General features: G+C 39.5%; 1 protein-coding gene across 1 annotated transcript; it reads left to right on the forward strand.

Annotated features, from left to right (window-relative positions):
• The first annotated feature begins 15,510 nt into the window (after positions 1–15,510).
• On the forward strand, positions 15,511–19,350 carry LOC104241708 (protein SET DOMAIN GROUP 40). The gene is made up of 6 exons (XM_009796644.2): positions 15,511–15,704; positions 15,793–15,943; positions 17,312–17,443; positions 17,596–17,736; positions 18,191–18,457; positions 18,684–19,350. Exons 1-6 carry the CDS (start codon positions 15,562–15,564, stop codon positions 19,347–19,349), a joined length of 1,500 nt encoding a protein of 499 aa, XP_009794946.1. The 5' UTR covers positions 15,511–15,561; the 3' UTR covers position 19,350.
• The last annotated feature ends 5,108 nt before the right edge of the window (positions 19,351–24,458 follow it).

Consider the following 24,458-nt stretch of genomic DNA (forward strand, 5'->3'; position numbering starts at 1 on the left):
TCGAAGCAGCCAATAAGAATATCAAGAAGATACTGCGAAAGATGGTGGAAGGATCCAGACAATGGCACGAGAGATTACCCTTTGCTTTGTTGGGTTACCGCACTACCGTCCGAACTTCCATAGGTACAACTCCTTATTTGTTGGTGTACGGAACTGAGGCCGTAATACCAGCGAAAGTCGAAATTCCGTCCCTCCGGATTGTCGCTGAAGCCGGGATTAATGATGATGAATGGGTCAAAGCTCGATTGGAACAGTTGAGTTTGATAGATGAGAAAAGATTGGCAGCAGTGTGCCATGGTCAGCTATACCAAAAGAGAATGGCGAGAACATATAATAAGAAGGTGCGCCCCAGGAAGTTTGAGGTAGGGCAGCAGGTATTGAAGAAGATCCTCCCACATCAGGTCGAGGCAAAAGGCAAATTCGCCCCAAATTGGCAAGGGCCTTATATCGTGACCAGAGTATTGTCCAACGGTGCTTTGTGTTTGACAGATATCGAGGGGAGATGTGTCGACATGGCTATCAATTCTGATGCAGTCAAGAGATATTATGCGTAATTTCTTTAATTATGGCAATTATTGGTTCGTTTGTTTGTATTTGGCATTTATTGGATAATGGGATGACGGAGGCAATTCTTTCTTCTATCCAAACACTTTTAACCCTTGCTTCCCCTTTTGAGCCTTAAGTTATTCTTTCATACCCCTCTTTTGGAATCACTAAATGGAAAAGACATGGAAAAAAAAGAAAAAAAAAAGAAAAGAAAAAAAGAGAGAAAAGAAAAGAAAAAAATCTTTAAAGGAAAATGAAAAGAAGGAGAAAGAAAAAAAAAACAAAGAAAAAAAGAAGATAAAAGCATAAGAAATACAAAACCGTGGGAACTACGTTTGACCTGATTCCTCAAAGAGGATACGTAGGCGCCTCACGGCTCAGTCATAGTATGCATCATAGAATATAGGATGCATGATGTACATAGTGTGCATAATAGGCACAGTGTGCGTAACGCACGTAGCTCAATATAAGTGTAAAAATAAATTTCCCCAAGCAAGAAAACTGGGACAGAGGTTATGTTTTAAGTTCCAACAAAGGTTTGATTCCAAAAGTTGTAGCAGATCACCCATCAAAACTATTTTTTCATTTTTGCCCCACACCAAAACCAACATCGACGTCCAAAAGACCTCCCGATCAATATCCAAGAGATGCCAAGTCAGGTAAATAAGGCCGAGAATAATACACCGATCCCCAACAAAGAAGAGGATCATAAGACTAGGATTGAATTGATGGTCAAAGGGATTTCCAGAAGAGAGGGTCGTATCGATAACACCCCGATTCTTCAATGAAGAAATAAAATGAGAGAGTCTTATCGGTGAAAACCTTCACAGGCACCGAAAGGCGACGTAAGATGAGAGATATGAAATGAGAGAGTCTTATTGGTGAAAACCTTCACAGGCACCATAAGGCGCCGGGAGATGAGAGAAAAGAGAGAGTCTCATTGGTGAAAACCCCTCGAAGGGCACTATGAGGCGACAAGACAGACCAACAAAAAGCGACCACATTCGCAACAAAATGGACAGTCATTTATCATCCCCAGCAAGTCATACCATCGGGCAAATCGATTGATACAAATAGACTGAGTCGGGAATCTATGGTGCACGTCATGATCACGGGGACCAGTCATGTCCTCCAGATAAGTTCTTCTGAGTTTCTTCTCCCACCAAATATTGGTTCAGAAAGATTTTCTCCTTTTCTAGCTTTTATTTCTCTTCCTAAAAATTCGTCTTGAAAAGGATTTTTCAAAGCTTACTACCAGAGACCGAAGGGGAATTCATCCCATGCAGGATAACACAAACAGTCTTAAAGGCCGGCCCTAGGCAATGCAATGATCGTGCCTCGCAATTTTGGAGGAAGTAAGCTCCCAAAGGGAATGGTTTCGGGAATAAAAGCAGATTCCCACAGCATATGCTTAAAGAGAAAGCAGAAAAGGGGATAAATTGAAACCAGTCCCAGCAGGCTAGAAACCCCCAGCAAGCAATTTTGTCCACCAACCAATTATGGGGACATAGAGCAAGAAAAGGGGAAGAGAGGAAAAATCATCCGCCGGAAAGGCACCCTCTACCACCACGATTAAAACTAACTAAATCCTTTTGTCTGCTGCAGGAAAACAAAGGATTGATAATGGCAGCAAGACGCAACGCCAGGGAAATCACTAAAAACCGGGGCAGAAAATTTTCTGCCAATTGTCGAAAATTTTCTCGGAAGAACGGGGAAACAATTTCAATACATTTTAAGTTCTAGGTCGCCCACCAGTATAATGCGGGAATACATTTAAGTTCTAGGTCGCCCACCAGTATAATGCGGGAATACATTTAAGTTCTAGGTCGCCCACCAGTATAATGCGAGAATACTTTTAAGTTCTAGGTCACCCACCAGTATAATGCGGGAATACTTTTAAGTTCTAGGTCGCCCACCAGTATAATGCGAGAATACATTTAAGTTCTAGGTCGCCCACCAGTATAATGCGGGAATACATTTAAGTTCTAGGTCGCCCACCAGTATAATGTGGGAATACATTTAAGTTCTAGGTCGCCCACCAGTATAATGCGGGAATACTTTTAAGTTCTAGGTCGCCCACCAGTATAATGCGGGAATACATTTAAGTTCTAGGTCGCCCACCAGTATAATGCGGGAATACATTTAAGTTCTAGGTCGCCCACCAGTATAATGCGGGAATACATTTAAGTTCTAGGTCGCCCACCAGTATAATACGGGAATACATTTAAGTTCTAGGTCGCCCACCAGTATAATGCGGGAATACATTTAAGTTCTAGGTCGCCCACCAGTATAATGCGGGAATACATTTAAGTTCTAGGTCGCCCACCAGTATAATGCGGGAATACATTTTAAGTTCTAGGTCGCCCACCAGTATAATGCGGGAATACATTTAAGTTCTAGGTCGCCCACCAGTATAATGCGGGAATACATTTAAGTTCTAGGTCGCCCACCAGTATAATGCGGGAATACTTTTAAGTTCTAGGTCGCCCACCAGTATAATGCGGGAATACATTTAAGTTCTAGGTCGCCCACCAGTATAATGCGGGAATACATTTAAGTTCTAGGTCGCCCACCAGTATAATGCGGGAATACATTTTAAGTTCTAGGTCGCCCACCAGTAAAATGCGGGAATACATTTCAGCTCTAGATTTTGGAATCAGTAACCTCACCTGAAGGCGGAAGGTTACAACAGAGACCCCCAAGCAGGAAACAATAAAATCCCCAGCGCCAAGAAGCAGAAGACTGCAAAGGCAAGCGCGCGGTTTAAAGGGAAGAAGGAACACGTCTCAAAAGAAGCAGTTTGGGAACGTTATAGCACGCCCAACATAACAAACTGTGATACCACTGAAGAAACCATTGGAAGGTTTAAAGAAGAGGGCCATGTTCCCAGCAAATCAAGCAAAGTGATGAAAACTGGCATTCAGAAAAGGCGAAGGACCAGTATCATCCCCAAGTTCACAAAATAAAGGCATCGGAGGAAAAGCGTTAGCCGACAAGAAAGCAAGGCAACAAGAACAAGTTGAAGATGGATGACATCTCACGATCCATACTCTAGCTTAGCTTCTTGTTTTTCCTTTCAAGAACAATGTAACAAGGAGATCAGTGAGCAGTAGCATCCTACAGCAGCATGCAACAGCGCACAATAGCAGCGAGCACTACAGTCACACGGTAGTCCCAGCTACCAAAGTTTCCCGAACTACATTGACCTGATTCCTGTTTAGCCCAGGATATGTAGGAAACCTCGGAAGCAAAGGTTCGGTCAAATCTTTTTCAAAAATGCTTCACACGGAGTACTCGGACGAGCAAAAATCGCCCGCTTTATCTTTGCGCGAAAACCCTTCGTGTCTTCGGGCAAAGAGGGGCAGCTGTAAGCACGTGATTTTTGCTCCACGGACAATCACTCCAAAATACAATCATTGATTCCTCGTTGTACAATTTTTTGATTTTACGTGATATATTCTGGTAGTCGTTTGTGGTTCTGTCCATTTTTCATTTTTATCTTATCAAGCAAAATACAAAATATGTATGTCATGTTAATTAAGCCATAATTCAGTCATTAAAAGAAAATTCACAAAATATGCGTCTTTTATTTTAGGCTGTGATTTAATCATTTAAAGAATTTGTAATATGTGTGTGATAATTGTGTTAAGTGTTGATTAATGTGTGTTTTTAAACTCATTTTAATTTAGTTGTATTTTAAAATTAGAAAAACAAAGGAAAAGAGTGCAAATTATTTAGAAAAATCGGATTGGGCCTATTTGTTGCAAAATTTTAAGGCCCAGAAACAGCCCAAACACAGGCTGCCCGGACACGGTCCAAACGGCGTCGTTCTGTCCCGTCTAAGCTGGGCCGTTGATCTCAAGTGGATCGACGGCCAGGATCACACCCCCAGATCCATTTAACATAACCCGACCCAATAACCGGTTCAACCCAGCCCCTCACTTAAACCAAACGACCCCGTTTAAATATCAAACGACCCCGTCTCATTTCTCACCATCAGATCCAAGCCGTTGAGATCATATGATCTAACGGCTCAAATCCAATCCCCTACTCCGTATATAAGCTTTCCCTCACACCTCACGCCCCCTATCCGAACCCCACCCTTCACTCGTCTCCTTCCCCAAGCCCTGAAACCCCCAAACCCTAGTAGCCGCCCTAGTTTCCCTTTCACCAGAACCCGGCGGCATGAACGCCGGTGACCACCTCCTGAACACCCTAAGACCCCCTCACTCTCCTGAGCATGGATCTGTTACCCTCTAGCCTCGAATCACCTTCCTTCCTCTCGAATCTTCATTTGAAGATTCGAGTCGAACCCGGACCTATACCCAAACCTCACCATCTTCATACCAGACACTCCTCTGACCCTCCTCGTGACCAAACCAAGCTTAGTTTGGTCCGAATCTACCCACAACTTCTAAAAAAACCAGATCTGAAAATCCAGACCTTAAAACACATGCACCTGGGGATCCGGTTAGCCTTAACGGGGGTTTGAGGTCTAATAGACCTTAATCAAGGTGTTCTCATGTGAGAACACCCTGATTAAAGTTTGTTCGACCTCAAAGGGTCAGAGTTGAGTCAGATTTGGATCAATTTTGTTTGGACATTTCTCGGTAAGTTTTTCTTTTCCTTTTTGTTTTATTCCACTGCTAATTAAGTTGTCAGCATGTTTCGTTGTGTTTGTTTGTTATTTTGTGATTTTTTTCATTCTGATTTCTTCCATCTCTGTCGAAGACCTTTTATTTGGTCGATTGTTTTCTGTGTGTGATTTGAATGTATTCTGTGATATATATGTTCGATTAGGATAGCCGTCGCATAAATAATTCATATAGGTTCCCAGTAATTGAACAAAAGTTGTCTGATGCCCTTTGGGTCCCTGTACGTATTGTTTATATGAACGATTGATTATTACCTGTTGTATTTAGTATAGTCGACTCGATAAACATCGTCGATTAGTTTTCTATAACTAATTGATCAAATGAACTAATAATGTCACATGACTGATCGAACCATGACACTAACTGAATGCCCGACATTTTTTGAAATGGGTTTGTTTGTATTGCAAAACGACTGAAAAGATTCAGCCCATGGGCAGTTCTGCATTTGAACTTTTAGAAGTTCAAAATGCACAGATGCTGCAATGGGTTTAGAGCAGTAATAATCAGGGTTTAACAGGGGTAGTCTGGGGTTTGAAAAGAACAGAAAAGCTTAGTTTAAAGGAGCTGACAAGTAGGGTACTAAATTAAGATTAAACTAATGCTCAATGGGGAACAAGACACAAGAGTATGGGGTTTAAAATGAATACTAAAATGAGCCCATAACTCTTGATTAAAGAATAAACCAGGCGTGGGGAACCAATGGCTGGCATCAAAAGATGCTTAAGCATGGGTTTAAAGGGTAAGGGCAGTCTGCAAGTGGGAGGATCCAGGCAGTTTAGCTGCACTGGGTCGTTTGGCTTAAAATAGGCCATTTCAGAACTTAAAAGGGGCTGGAAATTTTTTAGTCTTAAGAGAGGTCTTGTGAGTTTAAAGAAAAACTGAAAACATAAGGAAATTTCTAGTAAACACTGTAACCAAACACTGTCTGAAAGCTACATAAGAGTTTGTATTGGTCAAGCTGTCTTGGCCAAGTTCTGTTGTTTGCACTGATTGAGCTGCTTGTGATTGTTGGACTGCTGGTGTTGCTGCATAGAACACTCTGTTACTTCTGTTTGTTTCATTACTCTTTTCTGGGATTACTTGTTTGGTGCTCGACCATCTGCTGGTTTTCTTTGTTCTGGAAACTGTTGCTGGTTGTCTGTGGACTGTGGAAAACACTTGTGGTTGTTGGTTTGTTGTTGTGTTGTTGTTGTGTATCTGCTGTTGCTGTGTTTATTGCATACTGCCCAGCTGATCATTCCCTTCTTCTTTGTCCTCTATACCAGGTACACGATTAACAGTATCAATGTAACTTGAAAGTTGAGTATGAATACAAAAGAGAAGATTTGAAGATGTTTTTATACATAGACTATTATATTGAATATCATGTAATGTATAATAGTTTACATTTTGTTTGGATACTGATGGTAGCTTGCACGCCTAGTAGATATCAATGCATGGTGATTGAATGTTAGTTTGTATATGCCTGCTGTTAGGTAAAAGTATTCCCAATGCAGTAGGTTGTATCTTAGACTTAGTCTAATCGTGTAGCATATTCTCTAATACATGCCAAGCATGAAGCTATCCATTGTTAGCTAAGTTCATTTCCTTTTGATAAACTGCCTTATTATAATTGATAAACCACACCTTTAAAACAAAGAACACAAGTTTACGGTCTCAACCTCACGAAGGTTGAGCCCAAGTTGAAACAGACCAAGCAGGCCTCGTCAGAAAATCAGTGGCCCAAGCCTGGCCAATCCCGCACAAACTGGGTTTGGGCCCATGAGATTCGATCGCTTGTCTGTGGGGCGCAGCCTTGTTTCTGATTTTTTTAAGCATTCTGAATCCTACTATAAATGACCTGCAAGCATATAATTAACTAGGACTATCTCCGCTTTCAATTAGTAGAAACAAATGCGACAAGAAACGTAGTTGCTATAGGATATCCTTTTAAAATAAAGACGAGATGAGCCTCGACAAATAAAAACGCACAAGCTGCGGGGCCCTCGTTAAATGTATATTATCGAAGCATTCAGTTTCCAGGACGGGTCGTTTAGCAAATCTCACGGCCCTCCCAGAATAATAACGCGATAGTCTCTTTAAGCGCGTACTTAATAATGTTATCTCCTTAAACTCGGGTGCACATTTATGTGACCCAAATCCAAATCTCAACGGAATCGAAATGTGTCTCTAACCACGGGTACATTGATTGTGGCGTGGTCTGAGATGCATTTCCATGACGTTGCAAATTCCTTTCATAAAGAATGAGACGAGCCTCGACAAACAAAAATGTACAAAGTGCGGGGCCCTCTAAATGTATATATATAAAAATACTTAGAATTCGGGACATGCCGTTTAGCGAATTTCATGGCTTTCCCCAAAATAACAATACGCTAGTTGCTTTAAGCGCGCCTTTAATAATTTATTTTCCTTAACTCGGGTGCACATTTATGTGACCCAAATCCAAATCTCAACCGAGTCGAGATATGTCAACAATCACGTGTACATTGATGTAACGTGATTCGAGGTATGTTTTCACGACGTTCACATTCTTAATAATAATAATTATGAAAGCGGTAAAAAGTTAAAATTTGCACATAAGTTCATATTTGTATAAAATCAGATAATCAAGCCGAATATAACAGTTGAGCGACCGTGCTAGAACCACGGAACTCGGGAATGCCTAACACCTTCTCCCGGGTTAACAGAATTCCTTATCCGGATTTCTGGTACGCAGACTGTAATATGGAGTCATTCTTTTCCTCGATTCGGGATCAAAATTGGTGACTTGGGACACCCTAAACCTCCCAAGTGGCGACTCTGAAATAAATAAACCAATCCCGTTTCGATTGTCCTTTAATTGGAAAAAACTCCCCTACCCCCTCGGGTATGGAAAAAGGAGGTGTGACAGCTCTGGCGACTCCGCTGGGGAACATGTAACCCAGAACCACTGGTTCAGGGTTCAAGAATTCGAGCTTAAAATAATTGTTATAGTTGGCTTTATTTATTATCTGATTTTTTTACATGATATATGCCCAATGTGCTAAATGACACTTTTACCGCTTTAATATTATTTGAATTATGAATATATACAACTGCTACGAAACCCCCTTCTTTCTGAGTCTTCTAAATTTATGGTGCACACGTGCGCGTGGCCCACCTTTCTGTTAAAGTCATACCAAATAAGACGAAGTTGGGACAAGTAACTAGGCCGGGTAGACTTTCGTGCTCCCGGTACGTTGCCCCCACTTCGGCTCAAACTGTCCGTTTGGGTAAGCCAGGTTTAGAACAATATGCCTCAGGTTTTTACCTAGAATAACTCAGCCATGTACCGGATCCCTAGTAGGAACGTCTATTTGCATCATGTACATCTGACCTTGGAGACTCAACACAGGGGTTGGGTCTGTCTAGGACAGGTGAACCCGAAATAAAAAGACCATCCTGATGCATCCTACTTGCTACCTGTGCATTCATTTGCCTCGAACATGCTTGCTGACCGGCTTAAATGAAATCATGGTAAGAGCTGAGGAATAAAATGGGTTGTTTTTTTAAAAAAAAAATATAAAAAAATAATAATAAAAAAATAATAATAAAATAATAATAATAAAAAAATAAAATAAATAAAGTAAAATAAAAAGGTAAAATATAGTTTCAAATCTTGAAATAAAGGTATTTAATCTTGAAAGGTATTTAATCTTGAAAATAGTTTGAAAAATTCCCAAAAATAGTTTTAAATCTTGAAAATAGTTTTGACTGAAAATGATTAGAGTATGTTTTCAAAATAAGTCTTGACTTTATTAAATTAAATTTCAGATACAAAATGAGCACCACACAAAACCCCTCATCCGCAAATACAGAAGAGTTTCTATTCCAGCTTCAAATGTGGTGGTGTGAATTAGGCGAAGATGGTCAAAAGTGGGTCATCAAGCATTTGGGAAATCTCCCGGATATTATGAAAGTTAAACCCCGTGATGATCTGATTGCGGCATTAGTAACTTTTTGGGACCCTGTTCACAATGTCTTTCGTTTCTCTGACTTCGAGCTCACTCCTACATTAGAAGAGGTAGCTGGATATGTTGGTTTTGACGGAAGTTTAAGGAATCAAAGCTTGATATTCACGAAGGCTCCCTCGGTACATCGATTCTTCGGTCTTCTGAACATCAGCAGTCAAATCAGGAAAAGCAATGTCGTCAACGGATGTTGTTCTTTCAACTTTTTGTATTCAAGGTTCGGAAAGTCAGATGGGTTCGAAATTCATGAGAAAGGCCTTACTAACAAACAAGACAAAGACGCATGGCAGGTTCACCGTCGCTTCGCCTTCATGGTGGCTTTTCTAGGAATCATGGTCTTCCCGAACAAAGAACGAACAATCGATATTCGCACCGCAAAAGTTGTGCAAATCCTCACCACCAAGGAAAACCACACCCTTGTCCCCATCATTCTCTCAGACATTTATCGGGCTTTGACTTTATGTAAAGCAGGAGCGAAAGTCTTCGAAGGATGCAAAATTTTGTTGCAAATGTGGCTGATTGAACATCTCCAACAACAGCCCAAGATCATACAGTATGGGCCAAGCAACGATAATTACATCGAGGGTTATGAGGAAAGAGTGAAAAATTATCAGGTTCCAGAAGGGATAGAAGCATGGGTATCTCGGCTAAGGGCTCTAACGGCAAATCAAATTGAATGGACTCTGGGATGGCTACCGATGAGTGATACATATGTCAAACTCAAATAGTTATCTGCTACTATTGGGATTGAGAAGCATCCAGCCGTATGCGCCATTGAGAGTCCTAAGACAAATAGGAAGATATCAAGTAGTTCCTGATGATGAAGATTTGAGTACGCAAGAAATCGAATTACACCCAGAGGCCACTATTCCTGAGGCTTTACTTCAGCAGATGTGGAATGGATGTCGATACTTGAAAAGCGATACTCAAGTCCCAGACACTACAAAGGGTGAGATAAATCCTGGATATGCAAGGTGGTTCGAGAAACGGTCTCGCGTGGATGATGTACCAGAACCTGAGCTAAGAAGGCCAACCAAAAGACCCCATATTCAAAACTTTAATGATAAAATCCAAGAGCGGTTGATCTGGGGAGAAAAAGAGAAGGGGTACAAAGCAACTATCCATGCCCTAAAGGAAAATCTAAGGAACCTCAGTCTGGAGAAGGATTTGCAAGCACAAGAAGCTGAAGGCGAGAAGAAGAGTCTAGCCTGTGAGAATGAAAGTCTTCATGCTCGATTTCTGAGAATGAAAAAGGCTTCTGAAACGCCAATGAGGAATTGGAAGGATCAAAAAACCATCGCCAATCTTTTTGAAAGAATGCAAGATTATGATTCCGTTCTTGCTGCAAATGAAAGGGCGTTGAGCAAAGCAAAAGAAAGGATCCAACAATTAAACGAAGAAGCCAGATCTGATAAGGAACGCCAAGATAGGCAATCCGAGAAAGACAGGGCACAATTCAAGAAGGAAAAAGACCATTGGATACGATCAGAAGACCAACTTCGTGCACAACTAGAAGAGGCAAGAAGGTACAGAGAGCATCAACAAGCGGACATTGATAGAGAAAGAGCGCAGGTGAGATTAGAGCAGGCCAGACTCCAAGCTCTATTAGAGTCAGCCCTAGATCGTGAAGATCGTATCAGAGATATAGCCACCACTCGCCAGCAGCAATTGCAGAATCAAGGCCAACATCTCCAAGATTTCAGGGCACAGATCCACGACCTGGAGGTCTACACCTCTCAAAGTTATGTAAGCTGCCAAGGAATGGATTATGAAAGGTTTACAGAGCATGCAGCCACTTTTGCCCGTCATCTAGCAGTGGAGTTGGAAAGGATGTATCGTACATTGGGAGGTCATCCAGGTCAAGCCCCGCCTTGAGCAAATGATCTAATAATTTACAACACAAGTGGAAAGTGGGGCACGTTGTGAGATGTTAAGAATTGTATCTTTTTATTTCAATTTGAATGTGTGTATTTCAAGACATTGTTTTTACAAAGTTTTCAAATGTAATGTTTGTTCATCTTTTTTATAAATGTTAGCCTCATGGCAGAACTACGCCTGGTCTGATTCGCGCGGGGACGTGATACGTAGGCAATCCCCATAAGATTCGACCGCTTTAATAAATAAAGAAAGAAAAAACAAAAATAACAATAAAAGGACAAATGAGCAAGCCGGGATGACGCATGTTGTTCGAAGCAAAGCATGTAGAAACGGTTAACTGCCTAGGAGCATGGCATCCTTTATGTGTTATGATCAAATCTGTTAAACTCTAACGCTAACAAAGTTTGTTGTTGTCTGATCCAGACAAGTTAGTTGTTAAAGAACTCTGGCAACACACTCCTACCAAACCAGATCCAAAGGACCGATAGCAACAAGCATGACTACCTCAGAGAATAGTAATGAGGAAGAGAGGCCGATGAGCCAGTTGTTGAAAGAAGCGATGGAAAAGATTGAAAGGATGGGACTAGAGATGAGTGCAATGCAGCTAGCCATAGCCAAAACACAAAAGAGCCCTGAAACACTGGGACACACGCCGGAATACCCTCACTCTGGCCCTTCCACAAGCCGCCCAAATCCCCTTTATCATCAAGAAAGAAGCCCTCATGATTCCCAAGCTCCACCACCCCATCAACCTCTCCCAACACCCAATATTCCCATTTTTGTGGGACCAACATCAGCCCCTTTGCAAAGAACGACCAGTGAGCCATTGTTTCAGGCTCACGATACACAATACTACCCCCCCGAGCCTACGTTTCATGCCCCCGAACCACAGGCTTACAATCCACATTTGGAAGTGCCGGCAGAGATTGAGAAGCCGGCTAAGGCCCCTGAACAGGATGAAGTATTGAGAAAGTTCAAAAGCCTGGAGCAGTCCTTCAGGAACTTGCACGGGCTGGGCAATCAAGTCAGCGTAGCATACAAAGATCTGTGCCCTTTCCCAGACGTCCAACTCCCGGCTGGGTTCAAGATGCCTAAGTTTGATTTATATGAAGGGCACGGTGATCCCATGGCACATTTGCGGGGATTCTGTAGCAAAATGAGAGGGGCAGGCGGCAAGGATGAGCTGCTGATAGCTTATTTCGGCCAAAGTCTGAGCGGATCTGCACTAGAATGGTATACCAGGCAGGATTCCAGCAGGTGGTACACGTGGGATGATCTGGCGCAGGCTTTTGCAGGTCATTTCCAGTACAATCTCGAGATAGTCCCTGACCGTCTCACATTATTGAGAACTGGGAAGAAACCCGGGGAAAGTTTTCGCGAGTTCGGGTTCCGCTGGAGAGAACAAGCAGCTAGAGTCGATCCTCCCATGAGAGAGGGAGAGATGGTGGACTATTTCTTGCAGACACTGGATCCAACCTACTTTGGTCACTTGGTGACAACAGTTGGAAAATCTTTCAACGAGGTGGTCAAGATAGGGGTCATGATAGAAGAGGGTCTGAGGTCTGACAAAATCTTGAACTATTCGGCACTCAAAGCCACAACCCAGGCTATTCAAAGCGGCACGGGAGGTGCGCTGAGAAGAAAGAAAGAAGAGGTTGCCACGATCGAGGCAGGCAGTTGGTCCAGGGCTGGCAGGCCGCACTACAACCAACCCAGACCTCACAGGTCGAACTACCCATACAACCCACCACAAAATTTCTATCCACCTCGAGAACCACATTGTTCCGTACACCAAGCCCAAGCATACACTCATCCTCCGGTTCGCCCACAATGGCGCGCGCCGGCTCCCCAGAACATATATGCACCACCACAAAACACCTACCCTCCACCAAGGGCGTATAGAAACCCTCCAGGGGTAGGTTTTCAGGGAAATCCAGATGCTAGGAATGACAGGTTGCGGAAACAGAGAACTTTCACGGAGTTGGGAGAAACCCACACCGCTTTGTTCCACAAGCTGAGGCAATTGGGTTTGGTTAGTCTTGTCCAGACTCGAGAACCAAATCCCCCACCTCAGAATTTGGATCGATCAATCAGTTGTGAATACTGCTCAGGGATGCTCGGGCATGATACCGAGAAGTGCTGGAAATTAAGGCATGCCATACAGGATCTTATTGACACCAATAAAATCGAGGTCCAGACACCAGAGAGGAGGTGTGACACTCTTCTCTCTCCTTTCTTTTTACATTAAAATCCCTTAATCTACGCCCAGAATCTCTATCTTCTCTCTTTCTACCATTGCCGACAACTTTATATTATTAAAACATATTCAAAAAATATATGATAATAGTATAATAACTGTATCATAATTATATTTGAATTGTATCGGATACATCAATGCCTAAAACATAATTGTATCATACTTATTTCACAATTTATATCTAACTTGTATCCGGTACATTAATACCCAAATTAATATACTAATAAATTAATATACAATTATCATACTTGTGATACAAACTGTGAAATTCGTCACGAACTCACAACTGCTCGTAACAACATATGATTATCGTACATTTGTAATACAATTCCTGCAATAATTACGATACATATACAATTATAAAACAATCGCCATACATTTTTAAAAAATTATGATACAATTATGATCTTCATCTTTTTCAAGTTTTAATCACAACTCTACACTAAAAAAATAATATAATAGTATTATCATTGTATTAGTATTGTATCGAGTATTGTTTGGGTATTGATGTATCATATACAAGTCACATATAATAAAGATTTTAGAAGGAAAAAAAAACAACATTCAAAAACTTACCCACCACTTGATTCTAGAGCAATATTCTGAATTTCGTCTGCATTGTATCAATAAGAAATAGAGATTTTGGGCGATTAATAAGAAAAAGAAAAACTGGGTTTGAAAAGAATTGGAAATTTGGGGGTGGGGTTATAAAAATAAAAGAGAGATTTTGGGTGATTATTAAAAAAGAGAGAAAAAAGGAACATAATCTTATATATAGGGGGAGTTATTGGAAATAGGAGTAGGTGTCATGTAATTGACAAGCTAAAATTAAGGGATTTTGAATTTTTTTTTCTTTTTAATAATTTTGTATATAACTATATATATATATATATATATATACACACACACAAAGTAATTCCTAAGGAACCTACATAAAAGTGGCAAATATGTTTTTATTCTAGTATAGCTTGATAAAAATTCCTATTTAAAATATATTTATAATTTATAATTTATTTAAAGATTAACCAATTTACCATTTAAGGATTAAATATTCTGAATTTTGTATTCCGAATTGTTGAGCTGTTAATTTAAAATTTAGGACTCAATGTCCTAAATTTTTGGGCTGTTAATTTGAAATTCGGGACTAAATCTGAATTTCTAAACGAAGGGTGTGTTTGGTATAATGGAAAATATTTTCCAAGAAAATGTTTTCTTGGAAAACAAGTAGTAATCTTATTCATTTTTTGGTGTTTGGTATGTAAATTAAGGGAAATGACCTCTCAAGAGTATACATAAACAATTTAGATATAATAAATATGAAGTCATAAACTTTCAAATCAACAACCTTCCGAACCCACAAATTTCATAAATTTTCGAACCGCTGAACTTTCAAAACCGCGGAATTTCTAACCCGTAAACTTTATAATTTCTAAACCTGTAAACTTCCAAACACATACACCTCCGAACTCATAATTTTGGAACTTGTAAAATTTTGAACCTTTAAACCGATAAATAAAAAAATTAAAATTGAAAAATATATTTAAAAAATATTTTTTTCGGGAGGGATCGGGGGGGAGGGGAGGGGCAGGGGTTGGGGCGGGTGGTGGGTGGTGCAGAAAAATGAAAAAAACAGAAATTTGAAATTGCAAAAAAAAAAATTAAGGTAAAAAAATTATTTTTTTGCGGTGGGGTGGGGTGGAAGGGTAGTAGGGTGGGTGGTAACGGAAAAACTGATTTTTTTTTTTAAAAAAAAACCTTTTTGGAGAGGGGGGGTTGGTGAGGGTGGGGAAGGTTGAGAAGGAGTTTTGGAAAATGTTTTCCCTTCTCTTGATAATGAAATATTTTCCTCCAAATGAGTTCATGAGTAAAATGTTTTCCAAAAGATTTAAGCCAACTAAACATGGAAAAATTGTAAAATATTTTCCGGAAAATATTTTCATACCAAACACACCCTAAGTGCCCTGAATTTTTGAACTATTAATTTAAAATTCAGGACATAAGATTCAAAATTTGGATATAATTTTTAAACTTTAAGACACGATATTATGAAGTTTGAACAAATTGACTAATTTTAAATACATTATGATTTGTAAATATATTTTAAATGTTATGCTTAAAAGTGGCTGCCAGCTGTTATTTCCACGCTGGAGTTGATGAAGTAGTTGTCTAATTTACCCTTGAGCATTTTCTCTAACAGAAGAAAGGGAAAAGCCCACAGCTTCCCTGCGAAGCCGCCATGGAAGAAGCATTGAACCTAAAGAGCTTCCTGCAATGGGCAGCTGATTTAGGAATCTCAGACACTCCTTTAACTTCAACCCCTCAATCAGATTCATGTTTGGGACACTCCCTTTTTCTCTCTAATTTCCCTGATGCCGGAGGGTATATATATATTAATCAAAACTCTTTTCTGCTTATGAATATGTTATATACGCATGGTGATGAATGGATGATTTTTCTGATGTTGCAGGAGAGGTTTAGCAGCAGCTCGTGATATTAGGAAAGGGGAATTGATTCTTAAAGTTCCAAACGGAGCGTTAATGACTAGTCAAAGCCTTATGATTAGCGATGAGGTGCTGTCAATTGTTGTCAAGAAGCACCCTTCTCTCTCCTCCACTCAGGTTATTCTTTTTATTTAAGAATTAGAACTTGGGTTTTGCGTTTTTTGGACTAAAGGCAGAAACTTTTTTGGAGTTTTATATGCTCAACCAGTAGTGTGAAGTTAACTCGACGTGTTTCTGCAACTATAAAAGATTATGGAGCTATCAGTTGTTATTACAACAAATTGGGTAAAGAACTGTGGCTTAAAGTTTCTCCGTTCACTGAACTACTACTCACTGCCCCAATTTAAGTGTTCTATTTAGTTTATGTACCATATTATGGTGAGAGTTAAAGTTTTGTTACATCTGCACGAGAGTGGATAACGTTCTGAAATGAAAATCTTTAAGTGAAAAGGTGTTGTTCAAAGTGAATTTTTGTTAAGTGTTGAAAAGCTTTGGATAGTGTAGAGAAAAGCATTGCTTTAAAGAAAGTTAATACAAATTTGAAACAACACAAATTAGAAGCTACTATAGTATTGAAAGGCCTGACCTTTATGTTGAGTCTGTAGTTTCTTCAAATGTTTGTTGTAAATGCTTTGCTACCTTGGTTGTGCAAGTGAATCTTTTGCTCGTATCTCCACAGTCCGAGTGCTAACCACCTACTCTGCAGTTTGTGATTTTTTTGGCCAGTGATGACGGTGTTTGACCAAAAATATAAATCTTGGTTCAAATAATTAAATTTATATAAACAAAGGTCAATCCTAATTAATAATTATATCCTTAGATCTTAATATTAGAAAAAGCAATTAACAGGTGTTCATGCGGTGGTGTAGCAATAGCATATAACATCCAATAGACAATAATAAATGGCATTTAAGTAGATAAGGGGAATGATTCAATCAATAAAAGACGGAATAAGTGAACCTTCCATGTGACAATGATTGAAAGACAAATCCTAGAACAATCGAGGATTTATCGGATCTGATGATAAAGTATAAATAAGAATTTTAGTGAGAAGTAGATCTTTGTATTGAGTGAAGACTAAATCTTTTTGTCAAAGTGCTTTTCTTAAAGAAAATCAATATCCCCTCTATCATTGTTTCTTCTTCTATTTATAGGGGACATACTTCCAAGAAACCCCAAAAGTGCAAGTGTAGAGAATATCCAAGGGAATATTCTCTTTAATATCCTATCTCAAAAACTAGCCGTTTCTGCCCTATCGAACGTACTCGACCTCGACCTCAATCCTTGTTGACACCTTGACTACAACTCTCATCGACTCTTTGACCGCGGGCCGTGCGGCTTCTCGGACCGTCTTAACAAGTGACGGCTTGAGGATTCTTCCCGTAATGCTATCTCGCCCTGAATATTCTAAGGGGGGGATTTTGACCCATACAGATGGTTCCTTCAAGTTGATGTTTATGCCTTCTGAACTTACTGTTACTGCAGATATTGGCTGTTGCACTGTTAAATGAAGTGAACAAGGGAAAGAGTTCTCGGTGGTGGCCCTATCTAAAACACTTCCCTCGCAGCTATGACACACTTGTGGATTTTGGCAAATTCGAGATACAAGCATTGCAAGTTTGTAGCAATCCCTACAAGCTAAAATTTATTTCTTTGTTTACAAGCAGTCAAGCACTACTATTGTTCATTGCATTGCTAATGTCTGTCATATTAGTTGACTGAAATTCACCACGAAAAGGCTTCATCTGAATTATTTCTAATGATTTTAGATTGATGATGCCATCTGGGCTGCACAAAAGGCTTCTCTGAAGGCCGAAGCAGAGTGGAAAGAAGCTAGTGTGCTTATGCATGATCTCAAGCTCAAGCCACAGCTCCTGACTCTCAAGGCTTGGGTGTGGGCCTCTGGTTCTGTAAGTACGGAATCAACTCATAAGAGCTAATTTCTAAAATTATTTTAGTTAACCATTTCTTATTAGAAACTTTAACCTCATCACAAGATATATTTATGATGTGCTTGAATCTTGATTCATGGTTGACTTGAGCATTGTCAGTCTTTTCTGTCTTGATGCATGATGTACTTGAACTTTAACCTCATTGCAAGATATATGTATGATGTGCTTGATTCATGGTGGACTTGAGCATTGTCTGTCTTTTCTGTCTTAATTCATGATGTACTTGAACTTTAACCTCATCGCAAGATATACGTATGATGTGCTTGATTCATGGTGGACTTTAGCATTGTCTGTCGTTTCTGTCTTGATTCATGATGTACTTGAGGATTCAGTGTCTGTCCGCTACTTGCTATATTTTCCCCGTTTTTCTTCTTATTTTCATAGTTTAACCTAAAAAAGGTTCTCGCTGAAGATATCCTCGCGCACCATGCATATATCTTGGGATGAAGCTGGATGTTTATGCCCTGTGGGAGATTTCTTCAACTACGCAGCACCTGGAGAGGAAACATCTAATTCTGAAGATCAGGTTGCTGGAAAAGCCTTTTCTTTGCAAGAAGACCGTATGCTTAAATCAGCAACTGATTTGGCCGCAGCCCATAGGCTAATAGATGCTGGATATGAGGAAGACGTTTCTTCATACTGTTTCTATGCTAGAAGAAACTACCAGAAAGGAGAACAGGTGATACTGAAATTCTTTCTCCCTTTTAATACTTTTTCCTTTCTTTTTGTCTGACAGACTGACACTACTAGTATGTGATATTCTGGAAATTAAGAACTACAGAAATGAATGTCATGCATTGAATATCCAGTGTCATTATCAAGACAGTTTGCCATTTCCCCTTTGCATTATTGTTTCTAGCTTGTAAGAGTAGCGCTGATGCCTCTAATGTTATTGATTGATGCAGGTTCTGCTAAGCTACGGAACCTACACAAATTTGGAGCTTCTTCAACATTATGGATTTCTTCTGACTGACAACCTAAATGACAAGGCTTTTATACCTTTAGAACCAGATATGTATTCTCTCTGTTCATGGGAGAATGAGTTACTCTATATTCAGCCAGATGGGAAGCCATCCTTTGCGCTACTATCAACAGTGCGATTGTGGGCAGTCCCTCAAAAAAAGCGCAGGTCCCTTTTACACCTTGTTTATTCAGGAAACCGACTTTCAACACATAATGAAGTTGCTGCAATGAGATGGCTAGCAAAGAAATGCAGAACAACATTGGACATACTTCCAACTACTGCTGAAGAAGACGGTAAGTTACTCATCATCCTTGATAAATTTCAGGATATACATCAACTCGTGGAGATTGAAGAGATGCCGCCACCACTTGCTAGTGAGCTTTGTGCTTTCATGGAAAGCAAGGATATGCTTAGTGAAGACATTTATGTCCTGTCAAGTGTAGCTAGAAGGTCAATAGAGAGATGGAAGTTAGCAATTCAATGGAGACATCACTACAAAAAAATACTTTGCAATTGCATTATACATTGTACCGAGGTTATTAATGAAATTATTTCTTCAAAAGATTCTGAATACGAGGAAATCTTCATTAAGCCTATATTTAAGTAATTTCTTTTTTTGGGCATCCGATACTCGAAACCCACTAACCTGACTGGTCTAGTTTCACATTAGGTAAGGTCGGGGTAAAGCGCTCACTACCAAGAGATTCTCTACGTTTACCTGACTGGTCTAGTTACACATTAGGTAAAGCCGGGGTAAAGCGCTCATTACCAAGAGATTCTCTACTTTTCGAACTCGAGACTTTTGGTCAGAGGTAGGGGGGATCCCGATCTTTCTACCACCCCTTGCTCGTAAAATTATTAAGTCTTGTAATTGGGTAGTCTAGTGAATCTGATTTCGTCATTTGTAATCAGATGTCGTTGGTAGAAACAGTTCTCTATGCTCCTGCATTAGTTAAGACGACAAAGCTTTAAATCATACTTGTGTTGCAAGTATTAGATCTGCGTAAATAACTTGCCTTAAGACCTTCCCTTTCTCTTTTCCAAGAAGCTAGAAAAACAATAAAAATTTGGTATTAATAGTAGCACACAACAAAGTATGATTATTTTGTACTCCTTCGGGTCCACAATAAGTGACCAATTTGCTTTTTAATTTTGGTCCAAAATAAGTATCCATTTATATAATCAAGAAAAAAATTAATTTATTTTTCCAAAATTACCCTTATGTACGTACTTAAAAAGCCATTTACTCCTCACATTTGAGAAGACAAGTAAGTGCTACTATAACTATTGTGCAACATTTAATGAAGGGTAGTTTAGTCACACTAACTATTTTCGTCTAGAATTTAATATTTCCTTAATGGGTGTGCTCAAAGCAAATTGGTCACTTATTGTAGACCGGAGGGAGTATTAACTAATGGAGGAACTGAGTTACTAAACCATGTTAAGGAGCACACTAATACATTATTGAACTAGAGTCAACTCTCCATAATAGTCTCATTTGTTTCTATACTTTTTTTTGCTGCTATAGTGAAGTGTTATAGAGATCTGACTGTATATAATTCTTTCTACGGTAAATGACCAAATATACTCTTGTACTATGAGAAGATGTTTAAATATATTCCCCGTTATACTTTGAGTTTAAATATACCCCTGCGGTTATACTATTGATTTAAATGTACCCATTTACCGCTAAGTTTGTTCTAGGTAGATATCCAATCCTACGTGACACTAATATTTTATGAAGTGGATGCTATGTGGCATGCAACCTCAGCGCCCCTAACCCATTTTACTCCTCCATTCTATTTTTTTACCACCACTAAAATTTCCTTCATCTCCACCACCATTTAGCCACCATCGCTCGCATTGGATTCAATACAATCCGAAGCTTCTCAAATTTCAGGTGAAGTTCTCTTCCTCGAGAAACTAAATAATCTCATTATGTACTACTAGTGCGCGGGATATTGGGGGTGACTAATTGAAGTTTTTTTTTGCAGAACCGGGTGCTCAAAGAATTTGTCGATGGACATTCAGGCTCATACTATTCAGATACTTCGATTTGATCTGAGTTGACTAGCTGAAAATTAATACTCCGTTGTTCATGATGGCGATTATGGTGGTAGAGGGGATGGTGAAAAAACAAATAGAAGGGAGTGATAAAATGGTTTAGGGGCGCTAAGGTGTTGGTTGCTATCTTCTTACTTGCTGTATTTGTAAATAATAATTCTGGAGAAAAGAACGTTAGCGTATAAACGTAAATATAAATGAAACGGTAATTAATTCGAGCCCACTGAATTCACAGTGTTTCCTTAAGAAATTTAATCCCCTCCTAGTACCCAAGGTTATGGATTATTTCCTCCTAGGATAGAACGAATTACACACTGGTGTAGCGGTACTTCAAACCCCAGTGTTTCAGTGAACACAAAGTTCGGCAGCAAATCACACTTACAGTTGCTTTGTTTGTAGTTTAAAACAATGCAGAACAAGGGAGGAGAACTCAGAAGTCGAATGGAAATTCTGAGAGGAAGGACTGCAATTTATAGCCGATGTTGAGTTCTTACTGAAGAGGATATCAACGACAGCCAAGCTCTCAATTTCGTTTCCACCTGTGCCTTCTCCTAACAGCTCTTATACCATTTTTTTAGTTCAGTTTTTGTGTTGTGTGTCCTTGCTCTAACAGCTACTGCACATATTTATAGTGTAGTTAGCTATTAAGAGAATGACCAGCCTCCACTCATGGTGGAACAATCACTAGGCTGTTATGGAAGAAGCACTTGACATGGTGGAAGGAGCACTTGCTCATGGAGCACTAGGCTGCCAATGGACAATGGAGCATGCACTTGGCCGAACTAGTGGGACACTTGGATTCTATCCACGGATTGGAAAATATCCAATACAAACACAGATAATATTACGTTAATATTCACTATTAACAAATAAATTTGGGAGGAACACTTGCACCATTGTGGGAGGTGCACTAGGCTGCATTGTTGCTTAGTGTTGCAACACAATACACGGATTGGAAAACATCCGTTACAAACACGGATTATATCACGTTAATATTCACTATTAACAAATAAATTTGGTCCAAAAAATTAATCAATCGATCGATCATTTGACCAAATCCGAATCCAAATCCCATTTCCCATTCACTCTAATTTTAAGACTATTTCATCTTAAACAAAAACTCAACAATCCCCCACATGAATGGGGAATGGCTATATCATGGAAGTATGCATGAAAAACTTGTGTGATTTGCAAACAAGAATTAATTGCATCTGGATAAGTAGGTTTCCCTTTGAACTTTCCGTAGTGAACTTATGTCGGATATACTCGGTCAATCGGTAGATTTGATATCTTTGAACCGTCGAACTTTAGTGTATACCTAGACAACCATAAGTCACACAATCAATCCCTTAACCGTCTTTGGTTCTCATTGTTGTGTTCGTTTCAGCCATGAACACTGCCTGGTTTCATAAGTGCGTAGAGAATTGGCCTTGCAAAATTCTCCTTGAAGCGGCTAACACTTCACACATACATAGGTGATTCCTAAACGTGTCATCTCATAGATACACTATTTGATATACCCTGTATCAAATTTAGAAATCATTAAAAAGCCTTAATGCTTTATCCTTGGTACTGAACATTGTCTCATCACGAGAATGGACTAAAACAAATTTTGTTGACAATGTTGAACCGTCATTAATGACTTTGTTTGATCTCCTTGAACCTAGATCTTGGGATCTCCAGTCTTCTAGGTAGAGTTACCGCCACAATGACTTGTTCTCGGCCATAGTCCCATTCCCCTCGATGATTTCTCAACTACCTCTCTAGTTAGGCCTTTTGTAAGTGGATCTGACACATTATCACTTGACTTTACATAGTCAATCGTGATAATTCCTCTAGAGAGAAGTTGCCTAACGGTTTTATGTCTTCGTCGTATATGACGAGATTTACCGTTATACATAACGCTCCCAGCCCTTCCAATTGCCGCTTGGCTATCACAGTGTATGCATATTGGTGCCAACGGTTTGGGCCAAAATGGAATATCTTCCAAGAAATTCCGGAGCCATTCAGCTTCTTCACCGGCTTTATCTAAGGCTATGAACTCAGCCTCCATTGTAGAGCGGGCAATACATGTTTGTTTGGACGACTTCCAAGATACCGCTCCTCCACCAATAGTGAATACATATCCACTTGTGGACTTCGAATCAGTTGAACCGGTGATCCAATTTGCATCACAATATCCTTCAATCACCGCAGGATATTTACTGTAGTGCAAATCAAAGTTTTGGGTATGTTCTAAGTATCCCAAAACTCGTTTCATTGCCATCCAGTGAGATTGACCTGGATTGCTCGTGTATCGACTTAGTTTACTTATAGCACAAGCTATATCTGGTCGTGTACAATTCATGATGTACATTAAGCATCCCAACACACGAGCATAATCCAATTGTGATATGCTTTGGCCTTTGTTCTTTGCTAGTGCAAGATTCACGTCAATTGGAGTCTTTGCAACTTTAAAGCCCAAGTGCTTGAATTTTTCAAGTACTGTCTTAATATAATGAGATTGTGACAATGCCAGGCCTTGAGGAGTCTTTTGGATCTTAATCCCCAGAATTAAATCTGCAATTCCCAAGTCCTTCATATCAAACTTGCTAGTTAGCATACGCTTAGTAGCATTTATGTTGGCAATGTTATTACTCATTATCAGCATATCATCCACATATAGGCAAACAATGACTATGTGATTTGGAACATTTTTAATGTACACACATTTATCACATTCATTTATCTTAAAACCATTTGACAACATTGTTTGGTCAAATTTCGCATGCCATTGTTTGGGTGCTTGTTTTAGTCCGTAAAGGGACTTAACAAGTCTACATACCTTATTTTCTTTACCTGGAACCACAAACCCTTCAGGTTGTTCCATGTAAATTTCTTCCTCCAACTCTCCATTTAAGAAGGCCGTTTTAACATCCATTTGATGAATTTCAAGACCATACACTGCAGCTAATGCTACTAACATCCGTATGGACGTAATCCTTGTAACTGGGGAGTATGTATCAAAGTAGTCAAGACCTTCTCGTTGTCTATACCCTTTGACAACAAGTCTTGCCTTGAATTTATCAATAGTGCCATCATCTTTCATTTTTCTCTTAAAAATCCATTTAGAACCCAAAGGTTTATTTCCAGGAGGAAGATCAACCAATTCTCATGTATGGTTGTTCAATATGGATTCTATTTCACTATTGACTGCCTCTTTCCAGAACAATGATTCCGAAGAAGACATAGCTTCTTTAAATGTTCGAGGCTCATTTTCCAATAAGAAAGTCACAAAATCTAGTCCAAACGAAGTAGACGTTCTTTGACGTTTACTACGTCTTGGATCCCCCTGATTAAATGTACTTTCTTTTGTTTCTTCCAGAGATCGTTTAGATCCTTCACTAATCAACTCGTATTCCTTTTTATACAGATATATATTTTTAAAGAACTCAGCATTATCTGATTCTATAACCGTATTATTATGAATGTCGGGATTTTTTGATTTATGAAGAAATCGATATGCTTTACTATTGGTCGCATATCCTATGAAAACACAATCAATTGTTTTCGATCCTATTTTTACCCTTTTGGGTTTAGGAACTTGCACTTTTGCCAAACACCCCCACACTTTCAAATAATTCAAGTTGGGCTTCCTTCCTTTCCATTTTCA

Source organism: Nicotiana sylvestris, chromosome 2 (assembly GCF_000393655.2).
Source record: "Nicotiana sylvestris chromosome 2, ASM39365v2, whole genome shotgun sequence".
NCBI classification, from domain to species: domain Eukaryota; kingdom Viridiplantae; phylum Streptophyta; class Magnoliopsida; order Solanales; family Solanaceae; genus Nicotiana; species Nicotiana sylvestris.